Source organism: Salvia splendens, chromosome 15, assembly GCF_004379255.2.
Source record: "Salvia splendens isolate huo1 chromosome 15, SspV2, whole genome shotgun sequence".
Classification (NCBI taxonomy): Eukaryota; Viridiplantae; Streptophyta; class Magnoliopsida; order Lamiales; family Lamiaceae; genus Salvia; species Salvia splendens.
Genome location: NC_056046.1, coordinates 19,884,081 through 19,901,912, shown reverse-complemented (window position 1 = coordinate 19,901,912; position 17,832 = coordinate 19,884,081). Strand labels below are relative to the sequence as shown.

General features: G+C 35.6%; 3 protein-coding genes across 6 annotated transcripts; 1 reads left to right on the top strand and 2 right to left on the bottom strand.

The window, feature by feature from the left end:
- Positions 1 to 563: 563 nt before the first annotated feature.
- Positions 564 to 4,162, bottom strand: LOC121769029 (bifunctional aspartate aminotransferase and glutamate/aspartate-prephenate aminotransferase). Of its 3 annotated transcripts, none has more exons than XM_042165680.1 (11): positions 3,991 to 4,162; positions 3,750 to 3,913; positions 3,046 to 3,283; positions 2,859 to 2,952; positions 2,671 to 2,774; positions 2,279 to 2,527; positions 2,059 to 2,172; positions 1,829 to 1,912; positions 1,574 to 1,744; positions 1,320 to 1,433; positions 564 to 872 (listed from the first exon to the last, which is right to left on the bottom strand). In XM_042165680.1, exons 2-11 carry the CDS (start codon positions 3,884 to 3,886, stop codon positions 732 to 734), a joined length of 1,446 nt encoding a protein of 481 aa, XP_042021614.1. In that variant the 5' UTR covers positions 3,887 to 3,913; positions 3,991 to 4,162; the 3' UTR covers positions 564 to 731. The 3 variants fall into 3 exon arrangements, with proteins under 3 accessions (XP_042021614.1, XP_042021615.1, XP_042021616.1); XM_042165681.1 differs by having other exon boundaries at positions 3,750 to 3,889; XM_042165682.1 differs by having other exon boundaries at positions 3,750 to 3,876; positions 3,991 to 4,160.
- A 1,950-nt stretch (positions 4,163 to 6,112) lies between these two features.
- LOC121769237 (trafficking protein particle complex subunit 12-like) lies at positions 6,113 to 8,677 on the bottom strand. Of its 2 annotated transcripts, none has more exons than XM_042165976.1 (2): positions 7,494 to 8,677; positions 6,113 to 6,363 (listed from the first exon to the last, which is right to left on the bottom strand). In XM_042165976.1, the coding sequence occupies exon 1, from the start codon at positions 8,641 to 8,643 to the stop codon at positions 7,495 to 7,497; it is 1,149 nt and encodes a 382-aa protein (XP_042021910.1). In that variant the 5' UTR covers positions 8,644 to 8,677; the 3' UTR covers positions 6,113 to 6,363; position 7,494. The 2 variants fall into 2 exon arrangements, with proteins under 2 accessions (XP_042021910.1, XP_042021912.1); XM_042165978.1 differs by lacking the exon at positions 6,113 to 6,363 and adding an exon at positions 6,436 to 6,758.
- A 5,986-nt stretch (positions 8,678 to 14,663) lies between these two features.
- On the top strand, positions 14,664 to 17,368 carry LOC121766837 (floral homeotic protein GLOBOSA-like). Its single transcript, XM_042163074.1, has 8 exons — positions 14,664 to 14,845; positions 14,943 to 14,996; positions 15,104 to 15,122; positions 16,471 to 16,568; positions 16,652 to 16,742; positions 16,822 to 16,883; positions 16,979 to 17,153; positions 17,273 to 17,368. Exons 1-8 carry the CDS (start codon positions 14,664 to 14,666, stop codon positions 17,366 to 17,368), a joined length of 777 nt encoding a protein of 258 aa, XP_042019008.1.
- The last annotated feature ends 464 nt before the right edge of the window (positions 17,369 to 17,832 follow it).

Below are 17,832 nucleotides of genomic sequence, written 5' to 3'. Positions count from 1 at the left end.
TGGATGAATATGTTTAGGACCAAAATGGTACTCCCTCCGTCCCATAGTAGATGTCACACTTAGGAGATGGCACGAGATTTTAGGAGATGTTATTTTGTGGGTTAAGTGGTAAGAGAAAATATAATTTTATAATTGATGTGAGAGGAAATGTGACATCTTTTGTGGGACAGACTAAAAAGGAAAGTATGACATCGACTATGGGACGGAGGGAGTAGAATATATTATTGAGTTAAAATTGTTAATCTAATCAAAATTGAGTTAATTGGCATTGACCATCAAATTTTTTACGGCGCCATCAAAAATGGACCAAATCGAAACCGTTTTAATTTGTTCGGGATGCAATAATTCAAAAGATAATGTTCTTGACTAAAATCGTAAAATCGTCATATGTTTAGGACCACAAATGACCTTTACTCTTTATTTTTCCTACCAAATTGAACCAAATTGAATCTAATAAGTGTAGAATGTCAACACATGGAACAATATTCATGTTCGAAGCTAGTGGATTGGTACTTATTCTGTTAGTTGCAAAGAAATTTCAAAGCTATTCAAAATTCAATAGCTTAGTCTCTCAGACGGTATTTATTATTATTTTTTAAATCCAGTATCAAATTACATTCACTAATCTAATGCACGTACAAAGTAATTTATTGAAATACAAAATTCAACAGCTAAAATTACAACACACGAAGTTAAAAATTTCATCTCCTTCGACAAATCCTTCATCCACACTAGACGGCGACGGCCGGCTTGAGTGCGACGAGCGCACCCTTGATCCTCTCCACGGCCGCCTGCAGAGTTGTCAGAGACTCGGCATAGGAGATGCGGATGCATGTGTCGTCTCCAAATGCATCCCCCGGAACAAGGGCAACCTACAAACACCACCAACCAAGTTTCCTCATCAGATTACAAATCCACCCTAATTTAATTACTCCCTCCGTCCCACAAGAATATGCACTCTTTCCTTTTTAGTCCGTCCCACAAGAATATGCACTTTCTAAATTTAGATTTTTTTCTCTCTTTGAGGTGGGACCATTATCTACTAACAATACTGTAATTACTTTTTTATTATACTTCTCTATTACTCTACTAATTGTGCATTAAAACTCAAGCCCAACAATAGTCCATATTCTTGTGGGAGGAAGGGAGTATAATTGTGGTAAATATACCCAAAGTAGCTAATGACAAATCCTAATTTATGATATATAAATCCTTAACCCTAATTGGAGTGGGATGCATCATACATCCGGATGTAAACTAATTTTGCCTTTCAAAATTAGAAAAGCATGTGGAATTCAAGAAATTGATGGGAGTCTTACTTGAGCCTTGTCGAGCAAATACCGGCAGAGGGCCTCCGAGCCGTTGATGACACCGAAGCCATCGACCTCTAAGCCATAGTACGAGCTGAAATCGAGGAAAAGATAGAAAGCTCCCTGCAAAAGGATCAAACATAGGCCTTTGATGAGAAGGGCACGAATTAAAAAAAAAAACTAACCGTCCGTTTCTTCTCCACGCCAGACGTCTAGCAAGAGCTGCCACGACCACAATGAAAAATAAGTTAGGCTGTTGTTACCTGAGGCTCTGAAATCTTGACTCCATCTAATTCTCCGAAGCTCTTGACCAGAACATCTCTCCTCTCGCGGAATGCTTTAACCATATCTGCGACTGCTTCCCCGCCTGCATAGCCCAACCCGAGAGCAGCAACGGCAGCCTTTTGAGATATGCTGCTGGCACCTGAAGTAGACTGTGATACAGGAATTTCACATTTTTACGAAATTTCATCAAATATGGTAGCGAACTAACTAAGTGAAGATGGATGGTGCCGAACCTGACTTTGGATCTTCCCACAAGCAGAAACAAAGTGCTTTGGACCGGCAAGATACCCGAGCCTCCAACCAGTCATGGCGAAGGCCTGATAAGACAACATTATAGCCATGTTAATTTTATCACTAGAGATTTGAATTAATTAAAAAAAATAAAATTTATAGCCATGTTAGAGCCTCATCGCTTGTTGAGATGGAACAAAGAACTATTCTATAAGGTATTCGAGGGATTTACCTTTGAGAAGCCGTTGACAGTCAAGGTTCGATCCCACATGCCTGGCAAAGATGCAAAGCTCGTATGAGTTGCCGGGGCATAAATGATATGTTCGTAGATTTCATCGGACATAACCTGCAGTGGTAAAGCTCAAGAAAGTGAGAGTGTGACGACAATAAGATCAAGTTTTAGTCGTCTTGGCTGCAGCCCGACTAGGTGTTGAGAGAGATAGAAAGCTTACAAGAAGCCTGGGATGCTTTGCTACAATCTCAGCAATCTGTTCGAGTAATTTGCGGGGGTAAACAGACCCTGTCGGGTTGGAGGGTGAGCAGAGAATCAACAGCCTCGACTTCTCAGTCAGTGAAGACTCAAGAACCTTTGGATCTAAAAGAAAGTTTTCCGATATGCTCGTGGGAAGAATAACGGGATTGGCGTCAGCCAACCTTGCCATTTCCGGGTAGCTCACCCAGAACGGAGCTGGAATAATCACCTGCAGCCGGTTATGAAATCTTAGAATTGATTTAGGTTTTATTCTTTGATAAACCCTAAACTCGGGCAAGAAACGATTCATCACTAATGCAAGTTTTTAGAGTTAAAATACGAAAACTTTTATCTCGTGTTTTAAGGTTTTACCTCGTCTCCAGGGGAGCACACTGCGAGAACTGCTTGAAGAATACTCTGTTTTGCACCATTGCTCACCAAAATCTGGTCGGGCGTGTAGGATATTCCATTTTCCTCTATTCTCAAAATTCAAATAAAGCATGATCTTATGCTACAGAAACAAGAATGCTACACGAGAAAAGTGTCGTGGATATGAATACCTTTGAGCTTGTGACAAATAGCTGTCCGGAGCTCCAACGTGCCCGCATTGGGGGTATACCGAGTGAACCCTTCACGAATTGCCTTAATCCCAGCCTAAATTTGTCAAAATGGACGACAACGCAATCAAGATTATTTCATTTCGCAATTGACATGAATTGGATTGTTGAGCAGTTTGGATGATACTACCTCAGCAATTGGTGTTGGAGTGTCGAAATCCGGCTCCCCTGCTGCTAGTCGGATAACAGGCACACCGGCTTGTACAAGGGCAGTTGCCTGGTCAGTGATAGCCACCGTCTTCGAAGGCTTCACCGAGTTAACCCTAGGGCTCAACGATACATCAACCTGCACCGTGTCCGAGCTCATCTCTGCCCTCACCAATGCACTAGCCCCTTGAAGATGCAGTTGCCTCGTTGCACACAACGATCTACACGAAAGATACTGAATGAAATTGGAAACAGAGCTACACTGATCCACAATAACTAGACTGGAAATGTATGAAAGAGTTCAGCAAAACATCAGATTATATTTCAGTATTGTCACAACAAAGCTCATAACTTGAAAAGATTTCAGATGAAAACTTCTTCCCCAATCCAAATGAATGAAATTATTGACCTCCCGATTTTGTATAATTGCAGCATTCAAACATGAAATTAAAGACAATCTTAAGCATGCAAACTCGAGTATCACTATGAAAGCCTAGTTCAAAACCTAATTCCAACAACAAATTGAATAATCAATTACCCATCAGAATCTACAACAAGATACAGTTCTCAAATCTAACACGAAAAAAGACTCAATTTTTAATTGACGAAAGTGAGAGCAATCAAATTCAAAGGGGTAAAGGGGAAAACACAGGAGCCAATGAGCAAAAACAAAGAAAAGATGCGTACTTGAGGGAGAATGTCTGGAATTGGGATGCGAAAGAGAGTGATCTGGAATTCAATCCAACATCTGCAAGAGATTTGGGGTGAGGCTGGTTACTGATTCTTGACGTGGGCTGAATAGAATAGGAGGCAGCTGCAGCCATAGCCTGGATAAGTTTGGTGGGCTTGAGCTAAAGAATGATTTGAACAAAGAGAATCACGAATCTTGATAATGGAGATTAGTCAGGTAAAATACAAACACTATTACCTGGGTGGTTGGTGAGAGCAAAGAGTAGTTGTGTTGTGTGTGTGACTGTCTGCGTTTGTGGGGTGGGATTTGGTGGGAAGGGGTTGGTGGATCTCTGCTTCTGTAACAATATTCAATTCAAAATAGAGGCAGGTCTCACTTCTTTTGTTCAAAGTAGAACACAAGTGAGAAATGGTTGTTTGGAGTTCAAAATATGTTTGCCATTTACTAGCTTCTTGTCTTTGAAAAATAGAATTTTTTTGAAAAGGCGTGAATTTTATTATATAATTAGTAAAGTAAGAGAAAAATAAAAATAATTTAAAATATTGTTCTTGGGAAAAAAAATAAAAATTCATCTCATTAAAAAGAAATAAATTTTCTTAATGGTCAGAGGATCAACTCTGGCTTTGATTTTAACAGCTTTAAATCCTTTGGCCACGATTGGCGTGGGGAATAGTTACTGAGCCCGCCGATAGATACCCACCAAAAAAATAAATAAACAAAGAGTTGACATTTAATCCTTAGTTTCTCAACGTGTTTTATTCGGATTAAGCATTTTGTAATTAAAGAAATATTTGTTGAAAATTTATGCATTGTGTTCGCTTGTTAATTTTCCGCTGCTATTGTGAAGTTGTAAAGTTGCAACTTTGTGGGGGTAAAATGTTTAAGAAAGTAAAATGGTCACAGGAATTTCTCGCTAGGCTAAAGGTCATTTTTGGTTCTAGGCTAAAGGTCATTTTTGGTCCTAAACATAGGACAATTTTATGATTTTATTCCTGAACATTATCTTTTGAATTAATGCATCCCCAACTAATGAAACGGTCCGTAAATGGTCCTTTTTAACGCCGGCGTCAGAAAACTAATGGTCAAACACAATTAAGTCATTTTTGACCTGATTAATATAATAATCTCAAATAAATTAGAATTTTCAATATTTCTAAAATAATTAATCCCAAAAAACGTGTCCTCTTCCTCATTGCGCTAAAAACACTCTACAATCCAAATTGCTCTTTCTTCTTCCCCATTGCACCAAAAACACTCTACAATCCAAATTGCTCTTTCTTCTTTCTCATTGCACCAAGAACACTATACAATCTAAATCACTCTTTCTTCTTTCTCATTCAACCCAAGAATACTCCACAAACTCTAATTCTCTCATTTCATTTAATTTCATATACATAGAGATGTCTCATTCCCGATTTAGTTTTAGGTTTGAACCAGGTAGACAAACATCCACTTCTTCGGCGGCTACCTCTTCACCAGCTATGGTGGCGCCACCCCCTTCCTTTAAGCTCCGCCGCACACTTTTCCTTCCCCTCCCCTTCCCCTCCTCGGCTCCTCCCACCTTCGCGCTATCACTAATTACCCTCTCGAAACCATCAAAATCAGCAGTTGCCACAATTTTCTTGCCCTTCATACTATACGGCCTACGCCTAAGGTGATGGCAGCTTCTTCGCTATGCTATACCATGGCACCCTCTCCTCCTCCCCCTCCTTAAATCTCGCCAATTTCACATTCGGCTGCGCGCATTCCGTCTTTAGGGAACCCGTCGGCGTCGTCGGATTCGGCCGCCAGGGAAACCTAGTAGAATCGACACAGGCAAACACATACTATTAGCTTTCTAGAGAGAAAAACTATGCATCCCCATTAGCTGAGTCATTCCTCCACTTTCTCAATCCCTCACACACATCAAAGGCATGAATATTTGTCTCCGTTGAGACGGATCGCAACTCCTCTCTCTCTCCTCTCCCTCTCGCGACAGCTGCAAATGACTTCAAATGCCTACGCGAGGTTCACAGCTCATTGGCTGACCTCGATGGAAATATTTCAAGACTCTTTTCGGCTGTGCCATACCTTCAAACCCTGAATCTCTAGTATTCACTTTCTGGTTAGATCCATGAGCAAAGAGCCGTTGAATTAATCTAAGTTCTTGGTTTTAAATTTTCTAATATATTTTATTTTATTTATTAATCTATTTTCCAAATAATTTACAGATTCTGATAAAAAAATTGTTAATCCAGTCAAAAAGCTCACTTATTTACGTTGACTGTCAATATTTAACGGCTCCATCCAAGATGGACTAAACCCGAACAGTTTCATTTATTCGAGATGTAATAATTCAAAAGATAATGTTCAGGACTAAAATCATAAAATCACCATAAGTTTAGGACTAAAAATGGCCTTAGTCTTCTCACTGTACATTTGTTTACTCTTCTAAAATGATAGATTGTTGCCTTCAAGAAACATTGAGTATGCCGTGGAAAAAAAGAAAACTTATTGAATCAAGTAATAGACTAAGTTTGGGATGAAGTGAAAAGGTGTTGGAGGATATTTTGTATCTCTCTCTCCAAATCAGCCTGCCTCTGCACTAGGACAAGGTCTGCCACCAAGCAACTTTGCAATATTGCCAGAAAAATAGTTAAGACTAAGCAAAAAATATACTGACATTTCACATTTCACAATTAAGGGTATTTATCATTGGATTTGTATAGCATCAACAACAAAGTCTCATATCCTCATCCAAATCCCTCTGGAAAATATGTTACAGTTATAGGCATGTCAAGCTAAAACAAACAAGGCAAAGAAACAGCCAAAATCAAATCCTTTTAATCAAAAGCTTATTCCGTTATTCCATTTTGGGTAGATATTGTCCAGAATAGAGAGAACTCATGCCTCAAGCTGAGCATGATGGATGTATAATATGCAATGCTAGCAACTGCGTCTACAATATATGTGGTGGACACCAGTGAATCGTGACGGTAAATGTACACTTCCTACATTATGTAATTCTACGACAAGAAAAGGTAGGCATGAAAATGAATGTAGTAGCAATTAGCAAACAATGCTTGTGAAGCAAATTGCATTGGCATATGAATACAACCTTCACATGAAATTTGTGTTCCGAAGAATTTCCAGATTATGCATAATCCTCCACTTACATATACAAAATCATGTACAGTCACCACTCACAAGCATCACAGTTCCTCCATAATCATACAAAAGAAAACAATAGATAATCCAGATACAACAATCCATCGTCATCATCCTCCTCATCATAAATAAAGACTAGCAATTCCAGCAGAAATTTCATGCCACAACAAAAAAAACAGCTACACATATCAAATGCAGAGAAAGCCATTGCATTTCAAACTTTTTGGTAGCTCAAATCTTAATTGCATCGCAGAATTTGATCATTTTCAAGAAAACGATGTCTGTGAGTTGTGACTGAATTAACTAGCTTTAGCATCTGAATACGACAATCACTTGAAATTTGTGTTCCACAAGAATTTCCAGATTAATTATAATCATACATGCTGACCACATTTCATAATAATTTTGAACTAATTTTACAACTAAGCAGACCTGTGACGAAAATCCGCTGCAGAACAATCATCATAATCATAATCATATTCATCATAAACAAAGACTGTTAATGTGAGCAACAATAATTCATTCATCACAACAAAAAGAACAGCTACAGATATTGAATGCAGAAATCGATTACATTTCAAAACATTTGGTACCTCAAATCCTGGTACACGAAGTATCGAAGTCATCAGGAGCCACTCTCGCAATCCAAGTACTAAGTGTCTTCTTTATATCGGCATGATTCACATAAGCCAGCTCATACATACTACACAAATTCACAACAAGCGTCTCATTCAATGCCACAGTCGGAACCCTCTCCAGCGCGCTCTCCAGCACCTTAATCGAGTCCGACAAATCCCTCAAATACATCAAACAAAGAGCTTTGTTGTTGATCGCTACAAAATCGGATGCATCCCTCTCCATACACTCTTCATACTCCCTCACAGCAGATACATAATCCTTCCCAACCAAATATGTCAATGCCTTATTCCTACCTACCAAATTCTTCAAATTCAAATTCAAATTCAAATTCGCATCCCCACCCTCACTCTTCTCCACCATTTTCTCAACCAATTCAAAGCTCCGTTTAGCCCCTTCCAGATCTCCGTATTGCATCTGAACGTAACCTAATTTCGACACCATAAACGGATCCTCAAGTTTACTAGTCTCCGATTTCAACAAATAGAGACACACCTTAAATTCCTTCAGAGTCAAATGATGACTCACAATCGAATTAATCACAAATGTCTGACGCTTCTTCCACAGATCGATCGAGATTTCAGTAACCGAATCGCGATTGCGCGACAATTTCGTGTCGCTAATGAAATGCAGGAGAACGTAAAGGCGATCGAGAGATAATTGGCGATCACCTAGCGTAAACGGCAAGTGCGCGTGCAGCCAACGAAGCGCGAACGGGACCATAGATCCGGACTTGTTGTTCGGGTACTGATCCGGAAACGACTCGAATTGGTATTGCTTCGATCCGAGATCGTCATCTAGGGTTTCGAACTCCTGCTGCGCGTCGGCGAAGCGACGGAGCTTGACCAGGGCGAGGACGTTGAAAGTGAGGTAAATTAGATGCTCGTGCGGCCGAGAAAGGAGGGATAGCGAGCGCGAGCGTGCCACCTTGTCTAGGATCGTTCGCCACGCGCCGCGGCAGGCGAGGTCCTGCAGCGTGGAGAGATCGTGGCAGTGAGAGTTCAGAGAGGCGTACGGACTCGAGAGAGGATCTTCGACCGCGGAGGCGGAGATGGAGGTGATCGGAGAAGAGGTCGCCGGTGGTGATTCAGACTCAGGAGGATCCATGGCGGAGGAAAGCTTTCGTGCGCCGTCAGTGACATGTGCAGCTATTTGTCGAATTGTTTTGTTGAGGAAAATACTTGGGCCTTTTTAGAGGCCCAAAATCATTGGGCTTAAAAATTGAATAAATATATAAGTCGACATACCTTTAATTTAAAGGCTTTGATTAAAAATTCTACGTACTGATCAAAAAATGAAACTATTAGCCATTAGGGCATCCGCAACATATTAACCATTAGCCAGTAAAGGCGGGACGAGCCAGCTTTGGGCAGCTGTCGCAGATGGCCCCGTCGCGGAAGGCAGCTCGAGAGGGAGGGGAGGCTAGTGAGCCAGCGCACGCTGGGATTGGCATGTGACACCTGTGAGTGGGTGTAATATTTTCAGATTTTAATTAATTTTTTTTTAAATTATCATTATGATAAGACCGATATTTTGGTATTTCGGTATTTTTTCCCAGCCCGATACACAACCAATATTTTTTTTAGTTTTGGTTATCCATAAAAATTAATGTCATTTGGTCTTTTAGAAACTCTCTCTCTAACGACACGAACCTCATTTTTCACTAACAATACTTTAATAATTTGTCTCTCAATTTGTTTCTTCTTTTCTCAATACTTGGTGTGAATAAAATTGTAGTCTATTATTAGATTGTATTTTTAACACCCATTCTAAGATGAAGAACGGTGGACAAAGAGAGAATTCTGGATGTAAACAACAATTAGCCTATCAAGATTATTTTCAAACGATTTTACAAGACCACCATTGCCTTCATCTCTGAAAGATCTTCATGTGGGTACCTCGCATGAGGGCATGACTCAATCGTAGTCTGGTAGAGAAAGTTATGGCTGTTTTATGAAGACTGCGCATTCTAAATGCGGGGCCCGAGCAATTTATGCGTGTAGTGAGTCACAGAAAACGAGCAGCCCGAACGTTTTCTAAGCCAAAAAAATACGCGACCGAGAAAAGCGTGTATGGCATGTTTTTCATGCCCTCACTATTTAAATAGCTAGGGCACAACTCCCAACACAGCTTTTGGCGGCTGGAACTCATTTTGGAGAGAGAAAACAGCTAGGAAGTCACATTTTGGAGAGGATTTACTATTTACTACTCCCTCTGTCCCTCTATAATAGAGGCATTTCTTTTGGTCACAGAGTTTAAGAAAAAATTATTTTACATGAGTTAAGTAAATGAAGAATAAAGTAGGGAAAAAAGTAGAGAGATGAAGAAAGAATAAAGTAAGAGAAATGAAATTTTTGCCAAAAAGGAAATGACTCAGCTATAGGATAATCCAAAGAGGAATATGACTCAGATACAGATAGATGAAGAATGTACTAAAGTCCGTTATATTGACTTAAAATAAAAATATATATTCCATCCGTCTAGGCTTAGATGACATATTTTTTGGTCAGCACAAGATTTTTAGGAGTTGTTGGTTAATGTGTTTAATTAGAGAGAAAATGTGAGTGCATGTATAAAATAGAAAAAGAAAGAGAGTTGAATATTTTAAATTAGTGAAAAAAAAAGTGGTTGGTGCATTAGAGCATCCACAACAATGCTCTCCACGGAGAGCATGCTCTTCACTATTCATAGGTCTGACCCCACTTTTATTTATATTTTATTCTCCGCTCTTAGCTAAGGCACAACACCCACAATCATGCTCGTCTCCAAGAGCATGTTCTTCACTATTCATGAGTCTCGCTATTCTATTATTCAATTTTAAAACTACAATTGCTAAAAGCATTTCATTAATAATAAAATTTCATTAAAAATCCGAAATGACTTACAAATTCCTTAAAAATAAAAAATTATAATTCAAATCCTAAAAATTTTATATTGCATAATTTAAATCCTAAAAATACAAGCCAATAAAATGCACGAATTGTTCTATTAGAGGAACTAACTACTCGTTGTCGAACTTTGCTCAAATATGTTCGAATTGATGCAAAATAATTGTATGTAGAAGTATGAGTGAGAGATAGTTTGGTCTGATAAAAAAAATGAGTGGTGAATGGGTATATTTATAGATAATTTGGATGAATTGGGCATAAAAAAATTTTAAAAAATATTGTAAAAATGGTCTTAAAACGGATTTATTTTGGGAATTGGAAATAAAAATTTGGAATGTTTTGGAATTTTTTATGATTTTTTTAAAAAAATAAAAAAATTCCTTAAAATGGTGCCAGCTCGCGGAGGGGCGAGTGGGCGTCACCGCTCACCCACTTCGCGACACGTGGACGGGAGCATCGTGCCGCTGCCGAGAGCGTGCTCGTGCCGACGGCATGAGTACAACGGTGAGCTCGTCGCGTGCTGTGTCGACGGCACGAGTTGTGCTCTTTCAAATGGCAGCGTGATGGATGCTCTTAATGGGAAAGAGAATAGTAGTGGAGTATTATTTTACTATTTGCAAAAATAGAAATATGCTATTTTAATTGAAACAGAATAAAAGAAAATTATGTGATTTTAGTTGGACGAGAGAATACTACTCCACGTTAATTCATAAAATCTATAGTTCTGAGTTTTGATTGATTTTGCCTACTAATTATATTCCCAAGATTTAACTGAGTCATGACTCATGAGGATCAACGATGTGTTATTTTAAGTTTTGACTTGGATTGAGATTGAAGTAATTTTGCGAAACACAAATCAGACTAATTCAAAGTTTGAATAATTTTTATATGATTAATTAAATAGTGAACTAAAAAAATGTTCTTAGAATAATATGGTTTGTATATTTGCAGTATCCAGTAAAGTAATCCGTAGTATATATATTACTAAAGATCTCTGAATAAATACTTAATTTTACTTGAGGTACTTTTATACTCCTTCGGTTCCGCGGTACTTGAGTCATTTCATTTTTTGCACTCGTTTTGAAAAAATGATATTCCCTCCGCTTCTAAAAGATAGACAACATTTGAAACGGTAAGGGTTCTAATTCACAATTGGTAAAGTAAGAGATAAGGAAAGAAAAATTGATTTGAGTATTGTTAGTAGAGAATTTGACTCACCTCAATAGATCGAAAAAAGTTTCCTAAAATTGAATTGGTCTATTTTTTTTGGGAAATCCCAAAATGTCAAATGTGGTCTATTTTTAAGGGATAAATGAGTAATAAGTAAGAGAGAGAATAATGTACATAAGACTATTCTCTATATTATTCTCTATATTATTCTCTATATTATTCTCTCTTTTACTTTATTTTTTCTCTAATTTAAGTATTTATTACTTCCAAAACGAGTGCAGAAAATAAAATGACTCAACTACCGTGGAACACATGAGTACTATTTTTGGCCTTTTTTTGTTGCCTTTTTTGTTCTTTTAGTTTCGAAGGATATTTTAGTGATAATATTTCTCCCTTTTATCTCTTTTATATCTTATTCCATTGTCTTCTTTTGTTTATTATTTATTTAATTTATTATTCATCTCTCTCATTCTCCATTTAATCTCAATTTAATTTAGTTTAACAATAAATATTCAATGAACATCAAAATAAATATAGTTTTAATTTGATATTTATTTTATGAAGATTAAAATAAAAGACAATAATTTAAATTTTTTAAATTTTCTTTGTAGAATGGATGAAAGAGAAATATAGTAACATAAAGACTAAAATATTCATTAAAACAAAGAGGATCAAAAAGGATGAAAATATTTAAAAGAGTGCAAAAGTACATCAAATGAAATTGAAAGAGAAATTCCACCACATATACAAAATGTTTCATTAATGTATCAAATTGATACAAAAGTTTTAATTTTACATGAACCATTCAAAAAGTTTAATTAGTATTTTAAATTAATACATTATGTTAAATTTCTTTAACATGGGAGCACTAGGGCGCATCCTTAATTAGAGTCACAACATACTTGCACGAAACATGCAATACTGTAAACACTAAAATGCAATATACATTTGTGAAGTTGTAGATGGATTTCCGCGGATTGCATTTTATATTGTTGAGTTTTGCATTATAAACATAAATTGTCTACAGTGCAAAATAAACTATATACAAATGCAATTCGTCTAAATATAATGCAAATTAAACAGTTTATGTTTAAAATGCAAAACTCAATAATACAAAATACAATCTGCCTATAGCTAAAATTCAATCTGCGGAAATCCATCTACAACTTCCACAAATGTATATTGCATGTTTGTGTTTACAATATTGCATGTTAGTACGTGTCATGTGGCAGCACGAGGTTGAAAGTACATGGTAGCTTTACTATTTTTAAGCACATCCCTCTTTAACATTGTTCAAAATTATTGCTATTAGGGTTAGTTTTTTTTTATTTAAAAACTAAGTTTGATGCCCTTTCTTTAAACTCATCCAATTATAAGAAATTTAACATCGTCTAAAAACATTGCTATTAGGGTTAGTTTTTTTAACTCCGTATTTAAAAACTAAGTTTGATACCCTTTCTTTAAAATCATCCAATTTGATATCCTTTCTTTAAAATCATCCAATTATACTTTTGTCGTATCGAAATATACAAGATTTCCAAACAATATTGCTTGTATCTACTCTAATATGTTGCAGTATACAAATATATTTATACTGTACAAAAATCATAACATAACTACTATATTTGGCTAAAGGGGGATGCGATCTGCTTTTTCATACTTGTGTGTAGGGATGTCAATTTAGCCCGAAACCCGTGGGCTGGCCCGAATAGCCCGCCAAATTTATAGGGTTAGGGTTGAAAATTTTCAGCCCGATAAAATTACAGCCCGATTAGCTCACACCCGATTAACCCGCAACCCGTTAGGGCCAGACCCGAAAACCCGATGGGCTGGCCCGGAAACCCGATAAAATTTCTATTGTTCTATTTGTTTTACTCTAATTCGACACTTCATTGATTATTTCATAATACAGATTACTGAAAAAATAAATTTCCATTTTATATATTAAATATATAAATTATATATTATATTTTTTATTAATATAATAATAGATAAATGAATTAGAAACTTCAAATTCACTAAAAGAAATATTTAAATTACTAAACATGCTTTAAAATTTCTTGATGTTTATGTTTTATTTTGCATAAATCTCAAATATTAGTATTTGATCATATTTATGTTTGAGTTTAAGCATATATCTCAAATTTATCATAATTAAATATTTTACATTTTATAAATATAACTAATTTTCATCATTATTTATTGGATTGATCGCATGTTAATTTTATCGGTAGCAACCCGATTAACCCGATGGGCTAGCCCGAAACCCGAGCTTTCAGGGTTAGGGTTGAACTTTTATAACCCGAAAAAATCACAACCTGATTAGCCCGCACCCGATTGACCCGCAACCCGAATAGGGTTGGCCCGAAACCCGATGGGCTGGCCCGATTGACATCCCTACTTGTGTGACTTTTATTTTCACAAGAGAAAAAATAATGAGAAGAAATCTCATCCCAATATATGTAGAATTTAGTGTGGTGCTAATCCTCATTATAATTTGGTTTAAGCTACAAACTATTTTCTTTTCCCAATAAATCTTCCAACAATTCATTCACAATATGACGTGCCCAAATGACACGTGTCACTGTAAAATTATGTTAATTTTCTATTAATAGAGGTACAAAATCAGTAGCATCGGATTTTCTGATTTACCTAATTATTGCAAGTGATTAGTCAAAACTCAAAACCTTGTTTGGCGCAAATATTTTTAACAAAAAATTAGATTTCGAAATGAATTGATTCACTACGCAACAAGATATTTTTATTATATTTTCTGTGTTGCAATTCATATTTTTATTAAAAACTAATACCTTTGAATGTTAAATTTAGAATGAAATATAAAAGTCATCGTCGTCACATAAGATAATGCCAAACACGACTTAAATGTAGGAGTTAGTTCACCTCTTGTTATATATTCCAAATTCATTATTCACACAAACTATATATATTTACATATAAAAAAACTCATATTCACATTTTTTAAATTCATATTACAAAGTTTCTTAGGCCTATAAATATAGTTCGTGTGGACACAACATTTTACCAACTTACATAGCAAAACCAAACAAGATGGGTCGAAAAATTGACATGAAAAAAATAGAAGACGTAACAAAATGTCAAGTGACGTTTTCAAAGCGCCGTAGCAGCCTCATGAAGAAGGCGAATGAAATCGCGATTTGCTGCGACGTTGATGTCGCATTTGTTGCCTTTTCGCCATCTGGCCGGATTAGCAAGTTCTGCAATAAAAAACGGTGTGTTTGAATTGTAACTCAATAAAAATTTCTTTTTTTTTTCAAAATTGAAGCGAATGAAATTTTTTTATTAAACTCAATAAAAAAATTCTAACAGAATCGAAGATGTGCTCCATCGTTATGTTGATCTACCAGCAGAGAGTAGATTGAGGTAATCAGAATTATCTCTTTAGCTAATAAATTCTCGATTATTAACTTTTATTTAAGTAATTACTTATTTTGTTTTGCTAATAATAATTGTGATATGGCGAAATGCAGGGAGTTAGATGATGTTCAGGTATTTTTTTTAATAAATAAATTTATTATGGATGTGCACATTTTATTTTGATTTTGTTCGAAAAGAATTCACATATTTTCTATTCAATTATTTACATGAAGAGGAAACTGGAGAAGTTGAAGAATCTGGATCATATTAAAAGTGACAAAAGCAAGTTGCAATATTTGGACAAACAGTAATTAACTCTCTCCTTCACACACAAAATTTACACCTTCAATTTAGTTTGTGTAATTATATATGTGAATTTAATTCCGTATTTCAATAAAGTATTAATATAGTATTTTTTTCAACAAAAATGAAGTTAATCAATTATCTGTTAATCTAATTCCCTAGCTGACAATAAAATATTATATATTTGGTGCATATATATGGAATTTGATGGGTTCTTTTTTTGGGGCTAACTAATTCAAGAATTGAGGTATGATTGATTTCTCAAACTCTCTCTCCCTGTGATATTCGTTTTAAATACATATGTATCAAAAGTGTGAATTATAGTACTTATATAATTGGTGCTGATCAGAATCTCGAATTGCAAATTAAAAAGAGTGGCCTAGAACTGCAAATTTTAGAAGCAAATCTCAGGTAATTATTTTAGTATTTTAACCTAATCTAATTTCATTTCATTTCTTAATCCTTATTATGCCATGTTGATTAAACAATTATTTTAATTTTCTTAGAGATTATGAATTGGATCCAGAGCAGGAGCCTTCCTTGCATCTGTTGTCTTGGTGTGAGAGAAACATTAATCATTCTCTCGAAACAGTCCTAGCTAGAAAAGTTAGTTTCCAAATTTCATCTTATTATTTTCTGAAATATTTTTAAGAGGATAAAGGATCCATTTTATCTTATCATTTGATTCATTTACTCAAAAACATCGCATAGCTTAGGTAATTACCATCTAGTACTCGTGTTTCATTTTCAAAAATTAAAAATTCTGCAGATAAATTCAGGCGATTGATGTATTAAATTTCATTGTATAATTTTGTGTTATCGATGTCTAATTTGGGTAATTGACATTTAATTTCGATTGTCATGTAGACATTTTGATCGGCGAAAATTTTATGCGTGATATTTAATCTCAAAAACAAAACGATAGTTATTAAATGATAAGTATCTAAATTGCAGGACAGATTCGAGTAATGCCCAAATGGCTAGGATAAAATGGACTATTTACTATTTTTCAAATAATAAATATATTAATCACGTGCTAACAAATATATTAATTATTTTGTAGGGCGTGTTGTTTAATCATCTGCAAACATCAAATGTCCAACCGAATTTTCAAGTATGTTAACAACATTTATACTTTGTTAAATATGTTTATAATACTGAATATTAGTATGATTAGATGGATTCAAGGGTGTTGCAAAACCAAGATCATGAGATTTCTTTTTCTTCAAATTTAATGGAGAACGAGCTCAATTCAGGGATAAGTCCATTATTGAGGTAAATTTGTAAACTGTTAATTTTATTCACTTATGTTTTTTGTTGACCATATGGAATAATATATTGTTTTTAATTTTTTATAGTGCCAAAGTCCAAGTTCAAGGCATAGTAAATTCGGATCTGGACACACCCAACACATCAAACCTTCCTATCTCGTTTCAAAATTCTCAACAGGTAATATTTGTGTATATATATCAAATATGCCTTTTCCAATTGATCGATTATAATTCTACTGTATGTAAATTATTTTTAGGCAACGTTTTCAAATGCATTCTACAATTCCATCCCTAACTTAAGCAACATGCCACCTCCAAGGTAAATACTTTTTGTTGACAGTTAATTCACAATGTTTTGTAGTGAATTTGTAATGTCACACTGAAATATTTATGACCTTTGAATATTTTTTACAGATCTAGTCCAAGCACAATATTCACAGGTTATGGCAGCACGCAATATGCAACCTGCAACTTCACCAATAAGGATGATACGATACAAACTAGCTCGCAATATGCAGCTTGCAACTTCACCGATAAGGGTGAAGAAGAGACCAGCCAATCAAACATATTGAATGCTTCAAAACAAGAGGTAAATATTTACATTACATTACTTGTTCGAAACTTTTCTTTTTCAAAAGACACCAAGTTCTTGAAATTTCATTTGTTTACTAATTAGTATTCTCTTTTTTGTGTGTGTGCATTGAATAGTTTGTTGTGATTGTAGGGTACTTGGGGAGACAACACTTGTTGGACATCCAAGATTCAGAAGAGCAGCTTATGGGAGTGGGAAGACTTGCTTCTTGATGACAATTTTAACATCGGAATTTCAAAATAATTCATGTGCTTTAACATTATAGTCAAACCTTCTTTGGTGTTGTTGGAGAAAAATGAGAAAAGAAAAGGACTACTTATAATTATATTACCAAAAAAAAGCAGGAAGAGAAACATATTTAGTAAAGAATGAAGGAGGAGAACAGAGAGACAATAAAGCATTTTATTTCATTTCTGTAACATTTATGTTGTCATCTAGTGTAATTTTGCATCTCTATATATCAGTGGAATGTTGGAGATGAGTTGGACACATATATCAACTTATTTTCTTGAACTTCATGAAACAAATAAGAAGAAGACACAATAAACCAACACTACACCCTACGAATATTTAGTTTATAAGTAGATCCGGTTTTGATTCAGAAGAGTTCGATGAGGAAGTAGAGATGGAAGAAATTGACCCATAAAGACAGGCGCAGTGCACCTCTCAACGATAT